The following is a 27,060-nucleotide window of genomic DNA, read 5'->3' as shown; positions in this document are numbered from 1 at the left end:
TCTGGGAAAAAAGCAAGGATTAAATAACATTTACTTGCAGCTCATGAAGTCAAATAAATTAACTTTCATTTAAAATCCAGTCTTACCTTAATTAGTAAATTTTCACTGTCTTTGACAAGCATTATTAGCTGAGAAATTGCTGGTCGCTTATCATCAGTATGGAATCCAAGATCAATGTTATTGTTTAATATTTTATTATCCCAGCTGATTGCATTTTGCTGAACAGGAACTTCTACTGCTGGAAACTCTTCTTGACTTCCAGAGGCCTTTAAATAAAATCTAAACCTTTAGTGACTCACAAAAAAATGTAAAAAAAAAAATTTCAAGAAAGCTGCTATGAATTATAATACCTTTATTTCATTCATAACTGTTCGAAAGAAAGCCAACAGTCATGAAAAGTTTCAGATATATGACTGTCTTTCAATTCTTCCTTCATTAAGTTTATTAACCTGTTGTTTAAATTATTTTAGTTTTTCCTTTATGTAGTTCTATATCTAATAAGTAATATCCTGTCTATTCCATTATATAATTTCAGGATCCAGTCATCATTTTATATTGTTTCTACTAATTTTCTAAGCTATAAAACTGAACTTTGTTTTATCAATTTATTCATAGAGGCAAAAATCAATTTTATTAATATGCTTACAGATTCAAAAGATGCTGTTTTTAAAGTTTGAAGTACAATATATATATATATATATATATATATATATATATATATATTGGAAAAAAACAGATATATAAACAAAACAGCTGTACATAACCACAGGACACTCTGTGTCCTGTGGTTCATATGTACAGCTGTTTTGTTTTTGTGGAAAAGTGACTAAGACTATGAGCTAACTGTCCCATCAGTATAAGGTGGCAGCCCCGCCACTAGACTTACCCCACAAAAGGCTGGTAACCTATCCGGGGGACATTCTAAATACCCGAAATAAGCTCAAGGGAAAAAACTGGATGGATCTCAAGGGTAACGACCTAGGCAATGGATATAGGACTATGATTAAGGAACTTAAAGTAGCAACTTGGAACATTAGGGGAATAAATCACAAATTAGATGAATTGACCATGGAACTAAAAAACAGAGATATTGACATAGTAGTCATTACCAAAACAAAAAAGAAGAACAAAGGATCCAAAGAAATAGGTAATTTCATAATGATATACTCCGGTGTACCAAGTGAAAGGTGGGCATCATCGGGAGTTGCTGTTATAATAAAGAAAGAATGGGAAAACAAAATACTAGACTACGCTTGGTTATCACCCAGAATATTGAAATTAAGACTAAAAATTCTATCTTATACAATAACAACCACTGGCATCTACGCATCAGTAGAAGGCAACATTGATGAAACCACAGAATTTTATGACAAATTACAACAGATCATAGACCAAACTAAGGAGATTTTAATGCAAGGGTTGGTGCTCAATCAGTAGACAAATGTATAGGATCAGAAGGCGAAACCGTGGTCAACAATAATGGAAGATGCCTGATAGTTTTCTGCATTTTTAATAAACTTAAAATTACAAATACTTTTTTTGGACAAAAGAATATCCATAAATTCACATGGGAAGCAAGAAACACAAGGTCTATAAAAGATTATATTATCATTAACAAAAATTTAAATGACAAAATTAGAGACACTAGAGTATTCACAGGCAGTGAAATTGGCAGTGATCACTACCTAGTAGAAAGCACTTTCAAAATAAAAAGAAATTATCTTAATAAAAAGAAGAAAATACCAACAAAAACTACTAAGAAATTAAAAATACATTTGTTGGAAGACGAAAGCACTAAATTCCTGTACGAAAGTCGATTGAAAGATAAACTCAAATCAGATGAAAGGGATAATGTTGAGGAAATCTGGTCAAACATGAAAAAATCAATTCTGGGAGCTGCTGAAGAAAGTCTTGGATATAAACCTATAAAAAATAAAATCTGGCTAAGAACTTGGAATGAAGAATTGAAACAAACAATCAATGAGAAAAAAAAGACCTATAAACTGTTCCTACAAACTAAAGACCTACATCTACACATAAAATATAAAAAGCTTCGAGCAGAAGTCAGAAAACTAACCAGAAGAATCCGACGAGATGACTGGGATAAATATGTTAAATCTTTAGAATGTGATACCACAGAGAAGAGGTTTTAAAATTTTTAAGAAATTACAACTAGACACAAATGATCAAATAAAAACCAACTCCATCTCCCAAAGGCTCCAGAAATAAACCTAACAACTACAGAGGAATAACACTGCTGTCAACTGCTGCAAAGCTATACTCTAATATACTAAAGAATAAACTTAATAAATACAGTGAACAATTCTTAGAAGAAGAACAATGTGGGTTCAGAAAAGGGAGAAGCACAATAGATGCCATTTTCTCACTACAGCAAATTTTGGAGAAAAGAAGAGAATTCAATCTACACATTTCTGCTCTTCATTGATTATGAAAAAGCATATGACAATGTAAACCGGGAAAAACTTTGGCAGATTCTACGTGAAGAAAATATTCCAACCCAACTCCGGAAAGCGATCCAAAGCCTATATAAAAACTCAAAAGTCTGTATAAAATATTCTAAAGCCAACTATCAGACCTAATTAACACCAATAAAGGAGTGAAACAAGGATGTGGACTTTCATCAAATTTATTTAATATCTACATCAATAAAATTCTTAAAGAATGGAAACAAACAATTAACAATGGAATACAGTTGAACAACAGGAATAAAATCCAAACTATATTATATGCTGATGACCAAGTTATAATGGCAAAATCCGAAGATGAACTACAGATAGCAGCACATGAACTTAATAAAATAGGTAAAAAGTAAGAGATGAAAATCTCCACCTCAAAAACAAAATCAATGGGATTATGTGGAAAAAACATACAAAGAGTCAAAATTGTTATTGATGATAAAATAATAGAACAAATATCTGACTTCACCTATTTGGGAAGTTTAATATCAAATGAAGGGAAAGACATCCACATTAAACAACAAAAATATAATAAAATGAATGGAACGATTAAACGCAACTTCGGAAAACAAATGACAACTGAAACAAAATTACGACTGCACAACATCACTTCAAAACCAACCCTCTTCTACAGCTGTGAGACTTGGGTCATAAATAAGAAAGATGCACACAAACTGGAAGCAGCACAAATGAAATTTTTAAGACCATTATCAGGCTTTACAAGACTAGACCACCAAAGAAATATAGATATCCGCAAGAAATTAAAAGTAGATAACATAGTAAATGACATAAAATGGTATCAGGAAAAATGGATCAGCCACGTAGAAAGAATGAACCCAGCCCGGATCCCAAAATTAGCCTTTAACTACAAACCTACAGGCAAGAGAGATGTTGGTCGACCAAGACAACGATGGCGAGATCAAGACCACCTCCAAGAGATACAACGGAACAGGTCTTAAAAGACCTAAGCCGGACCAAGTTCATGACGACGATGATGATGACTATGAGCTATCTGTATTTAGTTTGTTCATATGTAGAGTAGTATGTATCAAATATTAACTATACACTTTCTCCATTTCTTCGCCAAAATGACTGAGGCATTTGTCCTATCACTTTTGTATAAAATATAAATTCCTTGAATAAGCAATTGAGTATCCTCAAAATAATTGCTTTCAGTACATGATATCCATGAGTACTACTCCTCTAATGTCCAATAAAACTGTTTTTGTAAATTTTTCAGCTGAAGCTAACACTTTATTTAATTTTTTTCCTGATAGCAAGTTAGTGTTGTTCATTCACTGAACCTTTTTTTTTTTGTTGTGAAGTGATGTGCTCATGATTTGTCACTGGTAATGATGTTGGAAAATCAGGTTACGCAGGCAAAGGCAGATTATGAGTTCTTTACTTATGTAAACTCTACAAGGAAGGGGATGAATCAGATTGGTCCACTTGATATTGATGATCCTGCTCAGGTAGCTAACCAACTAAATGAGTATTTTGCATCTACATTCACACATGAGGAGTTATTCAGGGAGGAGAATGCCAGATGTGAATTAAAGTCTTGCAATAACTGAGAACAAAGTGGAGGAGAAATTGTTGAAGATAAAGGCAAATGGGGTGGATGGAATCTATCCAGTTATATAAAAGGAGGCAGCAAAGGAAGCAAGCAAACCCTTATATGAGTCCAAGGAAGCTCTTATATGAGAGCTTCCTTGGACTCAGCGGAGATATCCATGGACTGGAGATGTGCAAATGTGACCCCAATTCACAAAGGAGGATCAAAGGTGACACAAGTAATTACACACGTGTTAGTTTAACTTCTGTTCCAGAGAAATTAATAGAGGCACTAGTTAAAGAAGCACTGCAGGATCATCTAGACAAGACTTCAGTTATAGCTCAGACACAGCATGGGTTTGTTAAGGGGAAGTCTTGTCTGACCAATTTGATTGAATACTATGATGTGGTCACAAAGGAACTGGATGCAAAGAATAACTTTGATATCATATATGGATCTTAGAAAGGCTTTTGATACTGTTGCACATTGAAGACTGCTGAATAAATTGGAGCAGTATGGCATTAAGGGCAAGTTGCTACAATGGATAAAGGGTTGGTTGATTGGGAGAGGACAGAGTGGTAATCAATGGACACTGGTCTTTCTTGGACTAATGTAATTAGTGGAGTTACCCAGGGTTTGGTGCTGGGCCCATTGCTGTTTTGTGCATTCATCAATGATATTTCTGAAGGTATATCAGTCTTAATGTTCAAGTTTGTAGATGATACGAAGGTTGGCAGGGTTAATGTCAGTAAAGACAGTATGCTACTGCAACTGGATCTAGATAAGTTTAGCAAATGGGCTGAGAAGTGGCAACTGAAGTTTAACATTAACAAATATAAAGTACTGCATATGGGAAGCAGTAATCCCAGAGTAACGTATCAACAGCGTGGTACTACACTGACAGTGGTAGAGAATGAAAAGGACCTGGGAATAATTGTGCAGGCAGATGGAGTTTTCTGAGCAGTGCAGACGGTCTGCAAGAGTAGCTCATGGTGTCTTGTCAATGATATACAGGAATTTTTTATCCCCTTGTATAAGGCAATGGTCAGGCCACATCTTGAGTACTGTATACAGGTCTTGAGGCCATATTTTAAGAAGGATGTAGAGCTGTTGGAGCAAGTACAGAGAAGAGCAACAAGATTAGTGAAAGAACAAAAGGTTGCTCTTACAAAGAAAGGCTTAAGTTTGCAAACTACAGTGTCTGGACCTTCAAGGTGATCTGATTAAGGTGTATAAAGCCTTGAATGGTTTGAACATGCTCAATGCTGATGGGATTTTTCCTCTTCCTCAGAATAATCGCCTGAAAGGCCATAAATTCAAATTGAGGAAAGACAGTTGTAGGATAGATGTGTGGAAGTTTGCTTTTAGCCAGTGGGTGGTTGATTACAGGAACAAATTTCCATCTGTCATTGTAGAAGTTGATAACTTAAATAGATTCAAGGCAGAACTAGACAAATATTTGGAGCGAGTCGATGGGTGAAATGAGTTTTTTTTTTTTTTTTTTTTTGGCTGATGCTATATAATCTTGCTTTCTTGCATCATGTGCCTTTACTAATGCTAAATCATTTCCATCTTCTGAGTAGCTTTGCAGTAGTATACAGCATGCCATCAATACATTCCACTGAAGTATTTTAGTTAATACTTTAGGGCCCTATTAGAAGTATTAACCAAAAAATCACTACCATAAATCTTTTACGTAAATGCAGTGACTATCACGTATGGTAGTTACTGCATTTAGCACAAAAAATTTGTTGACATTGAGCATTATACTTTTTATGCTACTTCCAACATAATGCAATAAAGTAGTATATATATATGTATGTATAAAGTAGTATGTAGCAGCAGCAAACAAAAAAAAAAAAAAAAAAAATTAAAAAGAGAAAAAAAACTTGCTTGATTTGCTTACTCACAATAATTTGTCCAAACATTCTTTTTAAAGTTATTCAAACAAACTGCTCCACAACACTAAGTGGAGGTTTACTGCGACAATCAATTACTCTTTGGCTAATTGTGAACTTTCACACATCTATTCTGAAGCCAGTCTTTTTCAATTTATATTTTTGTCCCATTTGTATGTGTAATCCGAGAAAGAGTAAAGATGGCATCAACCTTTTTTAACTATTTTAAAGCCACATACATTTCTATTTTGCTAAAAAATTCTGCGCGTTAGATCAGAATGTGTATGTGTCTGCAATTCTGCCAGACATGATAGGATGGACAATATGCTGAAAGCCTTGTGGATTAACTTGAGACCTGAGGGAATCTGTAAGACTCTTTGAGGTGGGGTGGGGGGATTTTTATCAGCGTGGCCTGCATTTGTAGGTAGTAGGAATCTATTTTGTATGGTACTCATTTGAACAAAGGTGGTGCAAGGATTTTTGCCAGTATCATGGAGGATACCCTGGGGGTTCAGGGAAACTGCTAGTTAGGGTAGAGAAGTGTAATTTAGATCTGCGTTTATCTGATGATATAGGTGAAAGTAATGCTTACACTCATCTCATGAATTCTTGTTTGTTGCCACCACAGCCAATGTTGATAAGGTGTTCTGGGGGCGGGAATGTTTCAAATGAGAGGGAAGATATATCTTGGGTTGGGATACAAACCTAAATAACTTAAAGGGGTGTGTCAGGGTAGTAAATTATAGAAACTTAGTCTTAACTGTGTCTACAGTAATGTCAGGAGTGTTGTCAATAAAATGGCTGAATTTTATCTCCTGGTTAGGACAACAAATGCTAATATAATAGAGCTAACAGAAACATGGTGCCACCTGGAAATTGTCATACTTCTTAATAAAAGCAGCCTGAGCACAAAATGTGCTTTTGCTGCTTCTGAAATTACATCTGCCAGCATAGAATCCATGTGGTATGAGTTAGATGGAGCAAAGGAACAATGAGAGTGGTAGTAACCTACAGACCAGAAGACTGTGAAGAATACAACGAGAGTCTTTACATGCAGATGGAATGGACAAGCAAGTGTGAATGTCTTATAATGGATGATTTTAATCTGCCTCAGACTGATTGGAATAAGTGGGAGGGAAACTCAAGATAGGGAAAAACTTTTTAAATTAACTAGATGATTATTATTTGCACCAGCATGTTAGAGAAAGCACTAGGGGTAAGAATATTCTTGACCTCATCATTACTAACAAATCAGATGACATAACATGGCTTAAAGTACTGAAACCATTGTCAAGAATTGATCATGCAATCGTCTGCCGGAATATAAAGAAAGTTGTTGCAGTAGTTAAAGGTAAAGCCACAGGTTTTAACTTCAAAACAGGGGACTTTGACAGTTTAAGGCACTATATGGCATCTGTGAACCGGTCTGATTAACTGAGGTATAGCAAATACATTTGAATTATGGAATACTTTTAAAGCAAAAATCACAGAAGCCATTAACACATACATACCTTTAAGAAAATATTGCAGGAGGAGGAGGATGCTGAAATGAATGATTATGGATCTAGCTGGTCAAATTGAGCAGAAAAAGATAGCATGGGACAGTTACAAGGCAATGAAAAGGACTGAAGCCTACAACAGGTACAAGTTGATCTGTAATAGTACCACAAATAGGTCAGGGAGTCCAAGGCTGCATATAAGAAAGCAAAAGCTAAGTATGAGAAAGCAAGGCTAAGAAAGTAAAGAATGGGGGACAAGGAATTTTTCTTGTTTTTGAATACAATTTTTTTTTTTTTTTTTTTTTGGGTAGTTGTTGGCGCATCGGCTTCTGTGGCTATAATGCACCTACCAAGGTTTTTGCAGTACTCTGATCCAAGCTCGAGGCGGGATTCGAACTCGCGACCTTTGGGTTGCCAGGCTAGCCCGGTCGGCTTTGAATACAATAAAGAAAACTAATCACATCAGACCTTTGTGCACCGGGTGTGGGAGAGGCTTAGATAACCCAGCTGATGTTGCGGGTGAACTGAATACATACTCTGCATCAGTCTTTACTGACGAAAGACAGTTCACGTTGAGAAGAGGCAGTGTGAGTGAGGCCGAGCCATACGAAATCAGTGATTTTGTAATTACAGATGATTGTTTATTAGAAAACTTTTGCGCATAAAGCTCCCAGAGTTGATGATATACAGGTATTTCCCACTTTACGAGTTTTCGCTTTACAAGTTTCCGGGTTTAAAAGTTTTTTTTTTTAAGTATCAACAAAATTGAAAATATGAACATTAATTGCAAAAAAATGATTGTTAAACATTCATAAATGCCACATTTCAAACCATCCGCGTAGCTATGCAATACAGCGTACCTCGCTTTATGATATTAATCCATTCTAGAGACACCATCATATGGTGAAAATATCATAATGTGAACCCAATAAAATTTTTTTTTTTGGTAATTTGTTCCACAACCTCGGAAGTTGAAATTTTCACTATATTAGTATTAGTATTAGTAACGGCCGTATGGTGCAAGAAAGCCTATGGCTTATGCTGCACCAGCCAAAAAAAAAATCCGAACAAAACAATGATAAAAACAAAAATTAAATAAATAAATAATAATAATTAATAAATAAATAAAAATAATAAAATGAAATTAAAAATTAAATAAAAAGGAAATTAATCCTATCATCCTATGCGCTTCCCTTACCCGAAAGTACTATCCAGATGACCTTTGAATTTCCCCAAACTGTCGGCCTCTACCACCCATGAAGGCAACTTATTCCAGTAATTTATAACTCGCTGGCAAAAATAAAACTTCCTGCAGTCCAATCTAAACATTTCCCCCCGTAACTTGAATTTATGTCCCCTAGTTCTAGCATCATTTATAATCTTGAAAATTTTGTCCTCATTCATTTTACTGATGCCTCTCAGAGCCTTAAACACCTCAATCAAATCTCCTCTAAGGTGTCTAGTTTCCAAACTCTGCAACCCACATATTCGAAGTCTTTCTTCATAAGGACGCCCTTTTGCCGATCTCACCAGGCGAGTTACCCTTCTTTGCACCCCTTCTTTGCACCCTTTCAAGAAGCTCGATGTCTTTCTTTAGGTGCAGTCTCCATACTTGAACACAGTATTCCAAGTGTGGTCTAACATAGGCCTTATATAATGGGATTATCACGTCCCTATCTCTACTTGCAAACTCTCTAAAAGGTCATTTTTATAGTTTAAATTGTATTAGTTACCAATTCAAATAATTAAAATGCACTACACTTCCATCATTATGATAAGATATGATAAGAACCAATTTTGAATGGCTTTGTGATATTTTTCTAAAACACATTTCTGGAGGTCACTACCATAAAAGAGTAAAAACAATTTGCACTTTTCGGTTTATCGGGCTCTTCTGTTTGTGCATCTAATTATAAACGGGTAGTGTGTGTTATGGAGGTTTAATGGCGCATAAGCTTCTGGGGCTATAGTGCACCTATAAATAAATGGGTAGTAAACTTGATCTTATCGCATTTGCAATAATACCGATAACTGGAATTGTGGTGTGGGTTTTTACGTTATTATGGTGAAATGTGTTTCCCCTTCACTTACATCTTCAATCGTATAAAAAAACATAAATAAATTTTCAGAATCTTCTCTTCATTCCTTTTTTTTTAGCTTCATTAACTTGTTAATTCGCACAAATCGTGTTAGTTGCAATTTGTGCATTCCATTAAAAAATGCTTATGCATGTTATTGAAATTTATAAAGAAAAGAGAAATGGAAACAAATGCTTCTTGAAGCATTTCTGAAGAAGACTCCCTGTGCAACAAACCAACGAGTGCAGAGCCAATAATAGTGATCAACGAGTGTGCATTTAGTCGATGATGATGATGAAAAATAAACATTCTTTAAAATAATTTAAGTTATAAATAATTTCTTTATTATTATAATTTGCTTGATTTTACAGGCTGAGTTTTCTTTTTATAGGATAAATCATTGTTTAAACAAACTAATTAGTAACTAATTTCACTGTTGAGAACGTAATCCCTATTTTTAACATTATGTCTATGGGTAATAAATTCCCGCTTTACAAGTGTGCGCTAGGAACGAATTAACTTGTAAAGTTGGGAACTACCTGTATACCCTGTAGTTTAGAGGGAGAGCATGTGGGAGTATATTGAACTATTGAGGTTAATTATGAGGGCATCTTTCAACTCAGGGAAGGTTCCTTTGGATTTGAGAAGTGCCAATGTATTGCCAATACATAAAAGTGGTTCTAAGAATTAACCACCTTTGATCAGTGCCAAGCAGCACCCCTTCAAGATGACTTGAACAGACTTCAAAGATGGTCAGAGAAGTTATAGCTATGTTTTAATGCTGCTAAATGCAAGGTCTTACGCTTGGGGCGTAGCAACCCACAAATCAATTATACACTCGACAGGGTTGAATTAAAAAGAGTGGATGAGGAAAGGAATCTGGGAGTTACAATATGAGCACATGTGAAATTTTCTGAACAGTGCAAACAAGCAGCCAGGAAAGGCCATGATGTTCTATAAATCATTTATCAAACGTTATCCTGTAGAGATAGGGAGGTCATAATCCCACTGTATAAGGCAATTATAAGACCACAGTTGGAATGCTGTGTTCAAGTACGGAGACCTCATCTGAAAAAAGATACTGAGTTTCTTGAAAGGGTCCAAAGATGGGCAAGGAAAAACTGTAAAAGGAAAAACTGATTATGTGGGCTACAGAGACCTCAGAGGTGACATGATTGATGTTTACAAGGCTCTGAGAGGAATTATTATAATGAATGAAGTTGGAATTCTCAATCTTATAAAGAATTCCAGAACTAGGGGTCATAAATTAAAATAGTGCTTGAGGTTTAGATTAGACTGTAGGAAGCTTTCTTTCAGCTAGCGAGTCATACTTGCTGGAATAAGTTGCCCTCACAGGTAGCCGAGGCTGATAGTTTGAATAAATTCAAAGGCCAACTGGATTACTTGCCTGTGCGAGAGGAGGTAAGCATATAATTTGTGTTTTCTTATCTACTTATGGTGTGGTTATGGAATTAAATGTTTATTGCATAAAACAGGGGTTGCCAAACTGCGCCGCGGAATATTTTAAATTTTCGAGGGAAACTGTCGGACACCGCATGAACTACTAGCTCAAGGTAGTTCACAGTTTCAACATTTCTTATTAAGTTGTTTGGACCTAACTACTAAACGGAACTGTTAGGTATTTCTTTTGGTTTGGTTGCGCCTTGAAAAAATTAATGAGACACTACAGGCGCATGAACCGAGAAAGTTTGGGAACCTCTGACATAAAATACACAATGAAGAAATGACTGCTGCGGAAATATTTGAAGTGTTGACTTTTTTTCATCAATCAATTTCCGATAGCCGACAACAATCTTCTCCGGGCCCTGGCGAAATAAATATCGCAGAGAACCTCAAACCTTTTGTTTGAGGTTCTATGCGATACGAAAGATTTCATCTAATTCTTTTACCGTTATCTCCTTTGCGGTAACATTTTCATCTGGCTCATTTAAAAATTTGAATTTTTATGCAAGTGTGCATTGACTTTATGAGCAGGAGACATACAAGTAACACGTCTTCTTCCGATGGCTGATGGAACACACCGAGGCGGGCAGCAGGCAAACATTTGTTTATTGACCATACGGCTTGCGGTAAGCTTAAAAGGCGATTCAAATCTTTTTCAACTATTGCATATAAAAAAAATTAAAAAAAAAAAAAAAAAAAAAAAAAAAAAGATTGTGTTAACTGGAAATTTGCATCATGTAAAGTGAAAAGTGGTATAATTTTTCAAATACCTTTAACTGAAAATCACGTTAATCGAACTAGCGTTATGCGAGGCCTGGCTGTATTGTATTACTAATATTTTTTATAATTTATTATTGCTATTGCCTATTACTTATTGCATATGGTGTAATTTATGTGATTAGTAAATTGGGGAAAAGGAAAAAAAACCTGGACTGTAACCTATTAGCATTAGTAGAGGCATATGATGCAAGAAAGCAAGCTTATATATCAATAGCTAAAAAAAAAAAAAAACCAACAACAACAACACCATCCCATTTCACTCCTCCGTTTGTTTCAAATACCTGTCCAGCTCAGCCTTAAATTTATTTAGGCTATCAACTCCCACAACAAGGGATGGAAGTCTGTTCCACCAACCAACTACCTGCTGGCTAAATGCAAACTTCCGCACATCTATCCTACAACTGTATTTCCTCAATTTGAATTTATGCCCTCTCAGGTGATTATTCTGAGCAAGAGGAAGAATCTCATCAGAATCCCATTCCAGGCCCCTGCCTGGAATTACCCTAACTCCCCAACCATGTATCAGAACACTACCAGTCAGTAGTGCCAGAAGTGTATCAAGAGACTTGAACCTTCCTTGGTCTGCTGTATGTAAACTGCTTCGAATAATTTTACACTGGTTCCCGTACAAGATTCACATAGTGTAAGAACTAAAGTCTTGTGATCAACAACAATGAATAGATTCGCTCTATGATTTCTGGCTCATATGGAACTTTATGATACATGGGCTCACAAAAGATCTTGTGGTCTGACGAGGCACATTTTACTCTTCATGGGGCTGTAAATGCACAAAATGCATCAAATATGGGGAACTTCTCATCCATCTGCTGTGCATGAAAGAACACTACAATGTCTATATGTTACAGTACAGTGTGGATTCACAGCGGAGTTTATAATCGGACCATTTTTCTTTGCAGAGTCTATACCTTGTGGCTTTGTAAGGTGTACAGTAACTAGTGCACAGTACTGCACTCTTCTAGGAGACCACATTATTCCTGCTCTGCAAGAAAGGCAATGCTTGGAGAGAGTAGTGTTCATGCAAGATGGTACCCCTCCCCAAGTTGGTTGACAAGTGAAGGAACTGCTCCATTCAACATTCGGAAATGATCGCATCATTTCTAGAGTCTTTGACAGTTCTGGCCAGCCCGATCACCAGATCTCAATTCTTGTGATTTCTGGCTATAGGGATACCTGAAAGACAAAGTTTATCATGGTGGCATACAGACACTTGTTGATTTGAAAGCAAGCAATAAACAGCATGTAGCCAACATCCCCAATGAGATGCTACACGAAACTGTGTCGCATGCAGTCTTCCATTTTCAGAATGTCATCTGAAGTGAAGGAAAGCACATAGAACAAATCTGTAAATTTCTAAGTTCTGATATTAAAACCTAATCCTAAGTTAAATATTACATCTCATGTTTACAGTGCCAATTTCTCCCCTGGTGGCAGAAATTTGAACTAATTTTTTTTTCTTCTACAAATCGCTTCCCCATATCCTAAATGACATATCCACTGATTTTAACAGTGCTATCTCTAACCGTTTTGACACTAGGTTCTCCTGAATGGGGAAAACTTATTTTATAATCACCCGGTGTTTCTTTATCCTTTAACTAAATTGTATTTACTTGTTTAATGATGACTCCCAGCAGCCTGCTGCTCGTTACAATAGAAGCAGTACAAGAATCACTTTCGCTTCTGGCTGTGGCTACTGTTAATCTTTTAGTCTGTGAACACCCCCCTCCCTCCACAAGCAGTTTTCCAACCCACCTAACCCTGCCTCAATGGCATCAGCAAATATTCTTGCACCATTTCCTATTTAAGTGTATTCCATCCCTGTAGAAGCAGTATCTCCTATTAGCAAGCACAGACCACGCTGAAAAAAATTCTACACCATGAGCCTTGCACAAACTCTCCAAGGCCAAATTGCCTGACAAGGCACTCATCATATACTCCCTCCTATTGTATCTGGGCTGAATTGCAGACACTTTCAAATTTAACCCTAATTCAACTTTTTTTTCAAAATTGACCTGTACTTGTTAAGTAAATCTGCAGATCACTTACTCTGAAGGTCATTAATACCAACGTGTACAACTATATCACCTTTCGTGCCCTTAAAAGATGATATCTACTCTACAACATCATCAACTTTTGCCCCGGCAGACATTCCACTTATCCTTTTTGCATAATATATACCCCGTCTCCCTGATAATAGAGTCACCGACAATAACTAGTTCCTGTGGGACCAGTGCATTCTGCCTTGGAGATTGCCACTGTGTTGCCTATTACACAGGAGTGAGATCTGGTGTTGAGTTGGGAAGCCTAGAGCTTGTTTGTCCCCCACTTTAATACCTTCGGGTGCATCTACCCTACACCTCAAACTCTCACAGACACCCATCAGAACATAGAGTTGACACCTAATTTCTTCATGGTCTCTGCAGCTAGCATATACAAAGACATCCTCCTTGGCTAGATCATGTCCTGTTCTAGATAGGACTGCAAACATTTCACATTTTGCACATTTTTTTTTTTTGACTGATGCATTGGAGAATTGCCTGCTTGTTTCTTTGCTGCTCTAGTCTGGGTTATGATTTACCATTTAAGTCCAATTTAATTAACAATGAAATTTAATAATATTAATAAATTTTTAATTGATTAATTGATAATACTACACTAAACTAATAGCTTTCTAATAAAGTGTTACATATTTCACTATCTAGTTTTACATTAAACCTTACGCCAACAAGTTTGGGATATACATTACACTATTCCATATCATATAATGGCAGCAAGTTACGAACGGTAAAATCTACAGACACTAAGTAGTAACTTTCAAAATCGCTATATAAATTCAAAATAAAACAAGGAGCTTGACTAGCAGCATAAAGCTACTTATAGAAAAAAATTTAATATAAAAATTAAGTCAATAAAGCTAAATATAAATAAACAACTCTTGGATTTATGAAAAAACTCACCTCGGCTGCAACTAAACTGTTAGCCCACTTACAATATCTTGATAAAATCTGAAGAGTTAACTTCCAAAATCTATGACAAAGAGAAGGCAAGTACACACTTTCTGCCCAGCACAGTTGCAAACAATGCCAGAGACAATGGCTTCCATTTAACATGAAGGCAGAATCTCCTAAAAAAAATTAAATTTTTAAAATACCTTCAAAGAATTAATACAGTATAAGAATTAACTAAAGTTGAAACCATAACTTCTTGCAGGTAAATTCTTCTTGAAATATATCTATAAACAACAATGATATGATTGGAGAATATTTGCAAAAGAATATTCTTGGAGAATTTTCTAAAATAATGATTAATTCCTTTGCTGATTTACATAAGATTTTTTGATTCTAATTTAAAACCCTAAAAATTAGTAGAACTTTTTAGAATAAAACAAAACAATATAGAACATCCTAGAATTTTTTCGGGTGAAACAGCACATTCTGGAACATTTCAGAATGAAATAGGACAGTGTCCTTAAAAACACAACAGAATTTTCTGGAATAATCTTAAATTATACAAATATGTGAACTCATCAATTCATCCTGTTAGTATTACTTAATACCAACATGTTAAACTGTTAACATGGGTTAACAGTAACACAAGTAAACAACTATTTCTATTACAGGTCACTTCTGTGAAATTTATTTTCTGAAACCTTGCTTTGATTCAATGTGGAAAAAATCAAGAAGCCCCAGTTAGCACCTGGATTTTTCAGCAATGGAGGTAAATGATAAAGTCACTTATTAGTTCAAATATTATGAGAGAGAATATATTAAAAATGCAACTAGAATTAAGAATCACTTAATAAAGACTTGGAATTCCTACTTTTTTTTTTTTTTTTTTTTGTTCCATTTGTTTCTTTTCTAGATCATAAAGCTTCTTTTAGATTTATTTTTATCCAAATCCAAGTGTTTTCTCAGAACTGTAAAATCAAGATAAATCCCCTTCCCCTTCTGGTGATGGCTTGGAAAGAACAGGAAAAAAAAAAAACAAAAAAACCTCTTTTGAATAAACAAGAACCACTGCTGGCTGAGCCTCCACTAAAACATCAGAGGCTAAATTCTCTTCTACTTCAATATCACGCCTTCCCAAAAAAACATACAAGATTAGTAGAGGTAACTTTGTTTTTGGCTCCATGAACAAATCCAAAAGTATGGATCTGTACAAAGTTTTAGCTGGAGTTATTTTCTTTGAGGAGCTAGAACTCAAACTTTTTTTTTCAAAGGAACAGCACTGTTTATGCACTTTTTGGATGCAAACAATAATTACCTTCTTCCAAAGAATTAGACTTAATAGTAATATGTCATCCAGGTTTTATTTTAATTTCAAACAAACTGCTAGATGATTATTGAGCATGTTAATAGTAATAGTGGCATGTGATGCAAGAAAGCAAGCAGATGAGCTTATGTGGCATCAGCCAAAAAAAAAAAAAAAAATTTTCACACAACCATTCCCTCTAGATGTTTCTCCAGTTCCTCCTTAAATTTATTTAACCTATCAACTTCCACAAAGACAGAAGGAAGTTTGTTCCAGCAATTAACAACCCGCTGGCTAAAGGCAAATTTCCCCACATTTGTTCTACAGCTGTCTTTTCTCAATTTGAATTTATGCCCCTTAGGTTCATAATCTGAACAAGTGGAAGAATCCCATCAGAATTCAGCGTGTTCAACCCATTCAAGGCCTTATACACCACAATCAGATCACCTCGCAGGTGCCTATTCTCCAGCCACTGCAATTTGCAGAAATTAAGCCTCTCTTGGTAAGAGGATCCCCTTCCTTCCCCTCACCAATCTTGTTGCCCTTCTCTGTACACACTCAAGCAAATCTACATCCTTCCTAAATGAGGCCTCCAGACCTATATGCAGTACTCAAGGCATGGCCTGACCATTGCCTTATACAGAGGGACAATCACCTCCTTTTCCCTGTTAGTGAAATTCCTGTATATCATTGACAAAACCCCATGACCTGCTCTTGCAGCCTGTCTGCACTGTTCAGAAAATCTCATATCTGACTGCACAATTACTCCCAGGTCTTTTTCATTTTCTACCACCCTAAGTGTAGTACCACACAGCTGGTACATTCCTGTGAGGTTACTTCTACCCATATGCAGTACTTTGAATTTGTCAATGTTAAACTTCAGTTGCCTTCTCAGCCCATCTTTCCAAATTTTCTAGATCCTGTTGCAGTAGCACACTGCCATTACTGTCATTAACAACCCTGCCAACCTTTGTATCATCTGCAAACTTCGACACTATGCCTGATATACCTTCATCAATATCATTGATAAATATACAAAACAACAGTGGACCCAACACCGAACCCTGTGGGGACTCCACTAATAATATCAGTCCACGAAGAGCAGTGCCCATTGATTACCACCCTCTTGCTACTCAACCATCCTTTTATCCATTGTAGCTACTTACCCTTAATAACATTCTGCTCCAATTTGTACAGTTGTCTTCCAGGTGCAACAGTGTCAAAAGCTTTCCTGAAATCCAAGTACATGATATCAAAATTATTTTTTGCATCCAGTTCCTTTGTAACCACATCATAATATCCAATCAAATTTGCCAGACAAGACTTTCTCTTAACAAACCCATGCTGTGTCTGAATTATTGCTGCAGTCTTGTCTAGATGATCCTGCAATGAATATTTAACGAGTGACTCCATTATTTTTCCAGGAACAGAAGTTAACTTAACTGGTCTGTAATTATTCGTATCACCCTTCAATCCTCCTTTGTGAATTAGGGATACATTTGCATATCTCCAGTCTGTTGGGGCTTCCCCTGAGTCCAAGGACGCTCTCATAATTATGGCTAAGGGTTTGCTTAGTTGCTTTGCCACCATCTTTAATATAACTGGATAGATCCCATCCACCCCAGGTGTATTTCTTATGTTTAACTTCAACAATTTCTCCTCCACTTTGCTCTCAGTTATTACAAAATCATTAAGCACCCTGCTACAATTTGATAACCTGGCATTTTAGGGAAGGATGTAGAGTTGCTAGAATAAGTACAAAGAAGGGCAACAAGATTGGTGAGGGGAACAAAGGGGTACTCTTAACAAGAAAGGCTAAAGTTCTCCAAATTGTAGTGCCAGGAGAGTAGGCACATGTGAGGATCTGATTGAGGTGTATATGGCCTTGAATGGTTTGAGCAAGCTCAATGCTAATGGAATTCTTCCTCTTACCCAGATTAATTGCCCGAGGGGACATAAATTTAAATTGAGGAAAGACAGTTGTAGAGCAGATGTGTGGAAATTTTCTTTTAGCCAGCGGGTAATTGAACAGCAGAACAGACTTCATCTTTTGTTGTGGAAGTTAATAGCCTAAATAAATTTGAGGCTGAGCTGGACAGGCATTTGGAATGAATGGAGGGGTGAAATATGACGGTTTTTTTTTTTTTTTTTCTTTTTTGGCTGATGCAGCATAAGCTTGCTTTCTTGCATCATATGCTAATGCTAATATTTTTGTTTTTAAGGTGGCAATGACAACCTTTTTTAATCATTCCAGAACATATTCTATTTTCCAACAGAAATTGCTAGACAATTCTGCTACAGGAAGACTTATTGCAAATATTCATGTACAACTATGAATGTATCATAATACACATCCATAAGTGTACTTTATTCTGATGTTTTATTAGTATAAAGTAGTCCTTTGTATCTGTTTTAGATACAAACCTCTGAATCAAAAAAAAAAAAAAAAAAAAAAACTCACCTTTGATAATTTCAAATGGAACTAACAGAGAAGTTTCAAATTTACCACCTATTTCTTGAAACCTAAAGATTAAAAAATTTTGTACACTATATTATAAATGCAGATTATAGGCAACTTAAAAATAACAAAATATAACAGATAAAAAAAAAAAAAAAAAAGACTGTGCTAAATGTTGCTTACTTTTATCTACAGGTTTAACGACTTGGAGATAAATTGCGGTATGAGATTTAAAAAGTTTCTGGCTTAAAAAAGAAAGAGTGAATCCAAAAATGAACAAAGTTTTATCAACAATCACCTCTACAGGCTACATTCCCATATTTTCTAACCACCCCCCACACACACAGTCTATTGTCTGCATCCTTTACCACATGAACAACATTACTTGTGCAAAATCATCACACTTTCAAATACTTTTTCAGTGCAGGAAACAACTGGTAATCTGGGAGGATGCTATGGGGAGGTCCTCCTCTGACCATGGGACAACCGCATGGTCAGAGGAGGTCAATACTTCCAATAAACACAGTCATAAGTAGTCCAGAAATGAGTTCATATTTAATGACTATGATCCCTTTTGAATTTAGCAATCCAGTTATTGTTACTGCAGGACAAACAATCACCAGGTAATGTCTCCATCACATCCTCATAAATTTGCCTCCTAGAGTCATTAAAAAAAAAAAAAGTTACTGCAGCTCATTTCTTTTTTGAAATTATCAGTTTCAGTGTGAATATATAATTGTTTTTAATTTTAAACTTTAAAAAAATTATTTTATTCCAAAAATACACAGGCATATAAATTTGTAATTTACTATTTCCATTTTTATTTTATTTTTAAATCTATTGAACCATCACATTTGCATGCACACCATGAAAAATACCAATTCAATTAACAACAGGATTAAATGTCAACATTCGTGTGAATTTCCCTATCTGCTCACTTTAAAGAAGCTACAATAGGCTTATCTGTGAAAAGAATTATCCTCTTGAATTAAAAAGCACTTTCCATAACCTATCAGTGATCATTTTAGACAAACAAAGGAATATCTCTGAAAATTGATATCTGTACCAAATCCAATTTCATGAACATTATATTGAAATGGTCATCTAATCAAAATTTGAGATAGTCATGTGTAAAGTGGTTTTGCTAATCTGTATAAAGCAGCATGTTTTTCCTGCTAGATCATATGGCGTAGAAGGGCACAGGTGCACACAAAAAAGAACTTCGTCCAGTGGTAAAGCACGATATACTATTATTTCTTATGAATGCTATGGCAGTAAAAGCTGACAGGGAATATCACACGAATGCACAAGTGCATATGACTGTACAGTAATGTTACATTTATAAACAACCGATTTACTAACTTTCAATCTTACAAAAATTTTTGACAAGTGGATGTTTGATTTATGAACCCATATCCACAACTATTGCATCATTACTACACAGTTGAATTTTAAGACAACTCAAAGTCTGTATGTAAGGAATCATTATTATGACATCTCATTATCCTGAAATTCTTAAATCCTTTTGTCTTAAATATAAGAAGAATGTGTGCTTCTTAGTATAAGAACCACACCTTTCACATATATTGTGTAAACAAGTCCCAACCGAATCGTCAGCTCATACTTCTGGATACTTGCCAATGAAAGGCCTTATAGCTTTGAAGCAGTGCTGTCTGGGTGGTAGTGGTAGTGGTAGTACTCAACTGAATGTTGAATTTTAAGATAAATGAATGTACAAACTTTGGTTTATTAGCATTAGCATTAGTAGAGGCATATGATGCAAGAAAGCAAGCTTATTCAGCATCAGCCAAAAAAAAAAAAAAAACCCTCTCCCATTTCACCCCTCCGTTCGTTCGAAATACCTGTCCAGTTGAGCTTTAAATTTGTTTAGGCTATCAACTTCAACAACAAGTGATGGAAGTCGGTTCCACCAACTAACCACCCGCTGGCCAAAGGCAAATTTCCGCAAATCTATCCGACATCCGTCCTTCCTCAATTTGAATTTATGCCCTCTGAGGTGATTATTCTGAGAAAGATGAAGAATCCCATTGGCACTGAGCATGCTCAAACCATTCAAAGCCTTATACACCTCTATCAGATCACCTCGCCGGTGCCTAGTCTCCAGACTCTGTAATTTGCAAAACTTAAGCCTTTCTTCGTAAGAGCAACCCTTTGTTCCATTTACTAATCTTGTTGCCCTTCTCTGTACCCGTTCCAGCAGCTCTACATCCTTCTTGAAATGAGGCCTCCAGACCTGTATACAGTACTCAAGATGTGGCCTAACCATTGCCTTATACAAGGGAATAATCACCTCCTTATCCCTGCTAGAAAAATTCCTGTATATCATTGACAAGACACCATGAGCTACTCTTGCAGCTCGTCTGCACTGCTCAGAGAACTTCATATCTGCCTGCACAATTACCCCCAGGTCCTTTTCATTCTCCACCACTGTCAGTGTAGTACCGCAGAGTTGATACATTGCTCTGGGGTTACTGTTACCCATATGTAGTACTTTACATTTGTCAATGTTAAACTTCATTTGCCACCTCTCAGCCCATCTGTTCAACCTTTCCAGATCCTGTTGCAGCAGCATAGCGTCAGTAGTGTCCTTAACGATCCTGCCAACCTTTGTATCATCTGCAAACTTAGACATCAAACTTGATATCCCATCATCAATATCATTCATAAACACCGAAAACAACAATGGACCCAACACTGAACCTTGAGGAACTCCACTAATAACATTAGTCCACGTTGAGCAGTGTCCATTGATTACCACTCTCTGTCTTCTGCCACTCAACCATCCCCTTATCCATAGCAGCAATTTGCCTCCAATGCCACACTGCTCCAATTTGTGCAGCAGTCTTCCATGTGCAACAGTATCAAAAGCCTTTCTAAGATCCAAATATATAATATCAAAGTTATTCCCTGCATCCAGTTCTTTTGTGACTACATCATAGTATCCAATCAAATTGGTCAGGCAAGACCTGCCCTTAACAAAACCATGCTGCGTCTGAGCTATAACTGAATTCTTGTCTAGATGATCCTGCAGTGCTTCTTTAACCAGTGCCTCCATTAATTTACCTGGAACAGAAGTTAAACTAACAGGTCTATAATTACTTGTGTCAGCCTTTGATCCTCCTTTGTGAATTGGGGTTACATTTGCACATCTCCAGTCTATGGGTACCTCCCCTGAGTCCAAAGAAGCTCTCATAATTATGGCTAGGGGTTTGCATACTTCCTTTGCTGCCTCCTTTAATATAACTGGATAGATCCCATCCACCCCAGGTGCCTTTTTTATGTTTATCCTCAACAATCTCTCCTCCACTTTCCTCTCAGCTATTACAAAATCATCCAGCTCACTGCCAATGTTTACTTTACCTACATCATTCTCCTTCCTGAATAACTCCTCATGCGTGAATGTAGATGCAAAATACTCGTTTAGATTGTTAGCCACCTGAGCAGGATCCTCAACTGTTGAACCATCAATATCCAGTGGACCAATCTGATTCATCCCTTTCCTTCTCGAGTTCAAGTATGTAAAGAACTCCTTTCTGTTTTTCTTTGCATCCTTTGCCAAGGATTTTTCGTAGTCTGCCTTTGCCTGCCTAATCTCCTTTGTGACTTGGTTACAGACCAACTTATATCTATCATAGGCTTCCATGTCACCCATTAATTTGTATGTATCCCATGCATTTTTCTTCTCTGCCACATGTCTCATTAGTCCATCTGACAACCATTTAGGCCTAAACCTTGAACAATATTTCTTAGTTGGTATGTAAAGCCTGGTAGCCACCAAGATTAGTTCCTTGAATGCTTCCCATTTTGAGTTTGCTGTTGGTAACATCATCAGTTGGTCCCACTGTATAGAATTTAAATACTGTCTCAGACCATCATAGTTGCCTTTACGAAAACAAAAACCCTTCCCTTTACCTCTGATGGTAGTTACCTCCTTGAGTAAATCCCACTTCAACACACTGTGATCACTGCCACCTAGTGGTTCATTTATCTGCAGGTTCTTAATGCATGAAGAATCACTACTGATAATCAAATCAAGAGTATTGCTCCCTCTTGTTGCCTCACGAACATGCTGATGTAGAAAACAATCATCCAATAAATCCACAAAAGCCTTGCTAGTGTGCGAGTGACCAACCCACAAATTCCAGTCAATATCTGGGAAATTAAAATCCCCCATTATAAGACTCTCTGATTTACTGGCCCACTCTATTTCCCTGTACAATATATTATTATACTCATCAGAGTCATTAGGCCTATAGCACACTCCTACTCTCAATTTTGATTTCCCTATGCTTATGTCACACCAAACTGACTCGACACTGCCCTGTCCATCGATGTCAACTGGCTTCACTTCCTTTGACTTTATGTGTTTCTTAATTAATAGCATAACCCCTCCTCCCCTCCTGTCCTGTCTATCCTTTCTATATACATTGTATTCCCCAAATTCCAGTTCCGTATTACTTATATCTGTGTGACACCACGTCTCTGATATCCCAACAATATCTGCCTTTGATGTTTTGAGCAATACCTCAAGTTCATCAAATTTATTTACCAAACTCCTAGCATTGGTGTACACGCAGGTATACATGCACCTGTTTCTATTCTTAGCTACCCTAACACAACCCATGTGTTTACTTGTAACGCAATGCCTACCAGCAGTCTCTGAAATATCCTGCATCTTGTTTTTCAGACTTCTGCTCATTTGAATAGAAGCAGTGCAAGAATCACTTCCACCTCTGCCAGTGGCTACTGTTAATCTATTAGTCCTTGTATCCCCCCAAACTAGCAGTTTTCCGACCCACCTAACACTGCCTCGACAGCATCAGCAAAAATTCTTGCACCCTTTCTATTTAAGTGTATCCCATCCCTGTAGAAGCAATCTCTCCTGTTAACAAGTACAGTCCAGGCTGAAAAAAATTCTACCCCTTGAGCCTTGCACAATCCCTCCAGGGCCGAATTGATCGACAAGGCTCTCATCATATACTCCCTCCTATCGTGTCTGGGCAGAATTGCAGACACTTTCAAGTTCAACCCTAATTCACGGCTTTTTTTCAACAGTGACCTGTACTTGCTAAGTAATTCCGCCGGTCTCCTACTCTTAATATCATTAGTGCCAACGTGTACAACTATATCACCTTTTATCTTATCTTAAAATTTAACTGTATAGTATGATGCAATTGCACTAAATGTCAGTTTAAAGCTTTCTTTCCTAAAATTTTTATTACATTATGTGATACATAAATAGATGTAAAGGATATTACTGCTTCCAACAAAAAAAAAAAAGTATCAAAAAAAGTAATTTTTTGATGATTTTTTTTTTTTAATTATGCTTTATTTTTTTTATAGTAATTCTACTCTAACTGTGGGTAATCAAGTCAGAATAAAAATAAATTAATATTTAAAAGCATTTGCACACAACAAAGTTTCCATTTTTATAAATTTTCAAGATTATATGAAAAAAATGAACTAAAGAGCTGACCACTAGCAAAACACTTGCATCTGAGGGATCAGAGATTCGGCAAACTCATTCCTGAAAGGTTTAATGACACTGACAAAATCTGTTGATGACCTAAAGGTAGGTAAGCCAGATTAGCATTATAAGCATTAGTAGAGACATACAATGCAAGAAAGCAAGCTTATGAAGAATCAGCCAAAAAAAAAACACACCCCCCCCCCTCCCATTTCACCCCTCCTGTCCAGCTCAGCCTTAAATTTATTTAGGCTATCAACTTCGGCAACAAAAGATGGAAGTCTGTTTCATCAAACAACTGCCCGCTGGCTAAAGGCAAATTTCCGCACATCTATTCTACAACTATCTTTCCTCAATTTGAATCTCAGCCCCTACAGCTTCTTCATCTGAGCAAGAGGAAGAATCCCATCAGCATTCAGCTTGCTCAACCCATTCAAGGCCTCATGGTGCCTACTCTCCAGGCACTGCAATTTGCAGAACTTAAGCCTTTCTTGGTAAGAGTACTCCCTTTGTTCCCCACACCAATCTTGTTGCCCTTCTTTGTACTCATTCTAGCAACTCTACATCCTTCCTGAAATGAGGCCTCCAGGAGTAGAATGACCATTACCCTGTACAATGGGATAATAACCTCCCTATCCCTGCTAGCAAAATTCCTATATATCATTGACAAGATTCCATGACCTGCCCTGGCAGCCCGTCTGCACTGCTCAGCAAACTTCATATTTGACTGCACAATTACCCCCAGGTCTTTTTCACTTCCCTGAGTGTAGTACCACACAGTTGATAAGTTTCACTTGGGTCATAGCTACCCATATGCAGTACTTTGCATTTGTCAGTGTTAAACTTCAGTTGCCACTTCTCAGCCCATTTGCCCAACTTATCTAGATCCAGTTGGAGTAGCATACTGTCTTTACTGTCGTTAACAACCCTACCAACCTTTGTACCATCTAAAAATTTGGATATTAAGATTGATACCTTCATCAGTATCAGTGATGAATACACAAAACAACAATGGGCCCAGCACCAAACCCTGGGGAACTCCACTAATAACATTTGTCCACAAAGAGCAGTGTCCATTGATTACCACTCTCTGTCGTTTCCCACTCAAGCATACCTTTATCCACTGCAGCAACTTACCCTTAATGGCATACCTCTCCAATTTGTACAGCAGTCTTCCATGTGCAACAGTATCAAAAGCTTTCCTGAAATCAAACTGAAATCCACCTGATTAGTGGTTATAGTTTGGCTGTGCTGCTCCAAAACAACTTGCACTGATTAAATATGTGGTATAAAAAACAGTAGCTAAGGTTTCATGATAACAAAAAGTTCACCTGATGAATTTAAATCCAGGAGTAACTTAGAGACTGAGGGATTGGGATTAAGGGTGGTCCAGAATTAAAAGTTACTTTGTAAAAACAAACTGATGAAGTCTTCCATGCTTCTTGGCCACAGGTGGCCAAGAAGGAACATGATAAAAAGCCATCTCTAGAAGACCTCTGAGAGATGTTCAAAGGATGACCAGTTGGTAAAGTGTGGTAAGTGTTATCCCTATATAGAATGGCTTACAAGGTATGGACAGCAAAGCTTGGCAGTTATATCTAGGGATGTCGAACTTGACAAAAGTAGATTAAGGCTATTGGCTGTTCCTTGCTTAATCTATTTCAATATCAATCCTTTCTACAGAAACATGCCCCCAACAGTCATACAACTTAATGAGTCTACATTTTTCAGAATTTCTCCTCCACTGTGCCACTTTTAACCTCCTACAAAAGAGGTACTTATCCCTGAAGCTGTCCCAGTTCCTTCATATGGGGAGTAATACCAAATTAATTTACAAACTGTGTATCCACACTCAACGTAATGGAGAATAAAAAATACCTGGAGTAATGGAAACCTGGACAACAGTGAGATATGAAATTCTCTGAGCAGTGCAGACAGGCCACCAGGACATGGGGTTTTGTCAATAATATACAGGAATTTTGCCAGCAAGAATAAGGAGGTGATTATCCTATTGTATAAGACAATGGACGATACGAAGGTTGGCAGGGTTGTTATTGACACCACGCTGCTGCAACAGGATCTAGAAAAGTTGAGCAGATGGGCTGAGAGGTGGTTTAACATTGACAAATGTAAAGTACTGCATATGAGAAGCAATAACCCCAGGGTAATGTATCAACTGTGTGGTACTGCACTAACAGTGGTAGAGAATGAAAAGGACCTGGGGGGGGTAATTGTGCAGTCAGATGGCAAGTTTTCTGAGCAGTTTGTTTGTTTGTTTGTTTGTTTCGGAATTTATTGGGCGCATCGGCAACTATGGCCATAGTGCGCCATGCATATGGTAACTATGCATGTAATTTCTTTTCAAATAGAGAAAATGGAAAGAAGGGACCAAAAAGTTTTTCTAACTAAAGGAGGTGATATACTTTAATTATCTTGAGAAAATTATAAATGCTTGAGACATTTGTTTCATTGTTTAAAATTGAGGTAAGTGTAGGATCTTTTGTTGTGGCTGAAGTGCAAAGCATCTGGCGTTCTCTTGTATATTTTGTGCATTCGACCAGTTCTGAGCAGTGCAAACAGTCTGCAAGAGTAGCTCATGGTGCTTTGTCACTGATATACAAGAATTTTTCTAGCAGGGATAAGGAGGTGATTATCCCTTTGTATGGGGTGGTGGTCGGGACACACCCTGAGTGCTGTATGCAGGTCTGGAGGCCTCATTTTGGGAGGGATGTGGAACTGCTGGAGCAAGTGCAGGAGGGACAATGGGATTGGTGAGTGGAGTAAAGGGTTGCTCTTATGAGGAAAGGCTTAAGTTTTGCAAATTATAGTCTGGAGACTAGGTGCCTGCGAGGTGATCTCATTGGGGTGTGTGGGGCCCTGGGTGGGTTGAGCATGCTCAGTGCCGATGGGATTCTTCTTCTTGCTCAGAATAATCACCTGAGGAGGCATTGATTCGGATTGGGGAGGGACGGCTGTGGGATGGATGTGCAGGAAGTTTGCCTTTAGCTGGCGGGTGGTTGATTGCTGGAACAAACTGCCATCCATTGTTGTGGACATTGATGGCTCGAATGGATTCAAGGCAGAGCTAGACAAA

The 27,060-nt window shown here is 37.0% G+C and overlaps 1 protein-coding gene across 2 annotated transcripts in view; it reads right to left on the bottom strand.

Moving 5' to 3' along the window:
- Cog2 (conserved oligomeric Golgi complex subunit 2) overlaps positions 1–27,060 on the bottom strand; it is a 462,981-nt gene that overhangs the window by 180,271 nt on the left and 255,650 nt on the right. For both annotated transcript variants that reach the window (XM_090375498.1, XM_090375496.1), the window contains exons 10-12: positions 18,482–18,543; positions 14,727–14,893; positions 87–266 (exon numbers count right to left, since the gene is read on the bottom strand). In XM_090375498.1, the coding sequence (XP_090231624.1) occupies positions 87–266; positions 14,727–14,893; positions 18,482–18,543 (409 nt within the window). The remainder of the gene's footprint in view (positions 1–86; positions 267–14,726; positions 14,894–18,481; positions 18,544–27,060) is intronic.

Source organism: Mastigoproctus giganteus, chromosome 6 (genome assembly GCF_048544385.1).
Source record: "Mastigoproctus giganteus isolate SK-2022 chromosome 6, ASM4854438v1, whole genome shotgun sequence".
In the NCBI taxonomy this organism is placed as follows: domain Eukaryota; kingdom Metazoa; phylum Arthropoda; class Arachnida; order Uropygi; family Thelyphonidae; genus Mastigoproctus; species Mastigoproctus giganteus.
The sequence above is the reverse complement of the archived record's forward strand: the minus strand, read 5'-3'. Positions and strand labels throughout refer to the sequence as shown.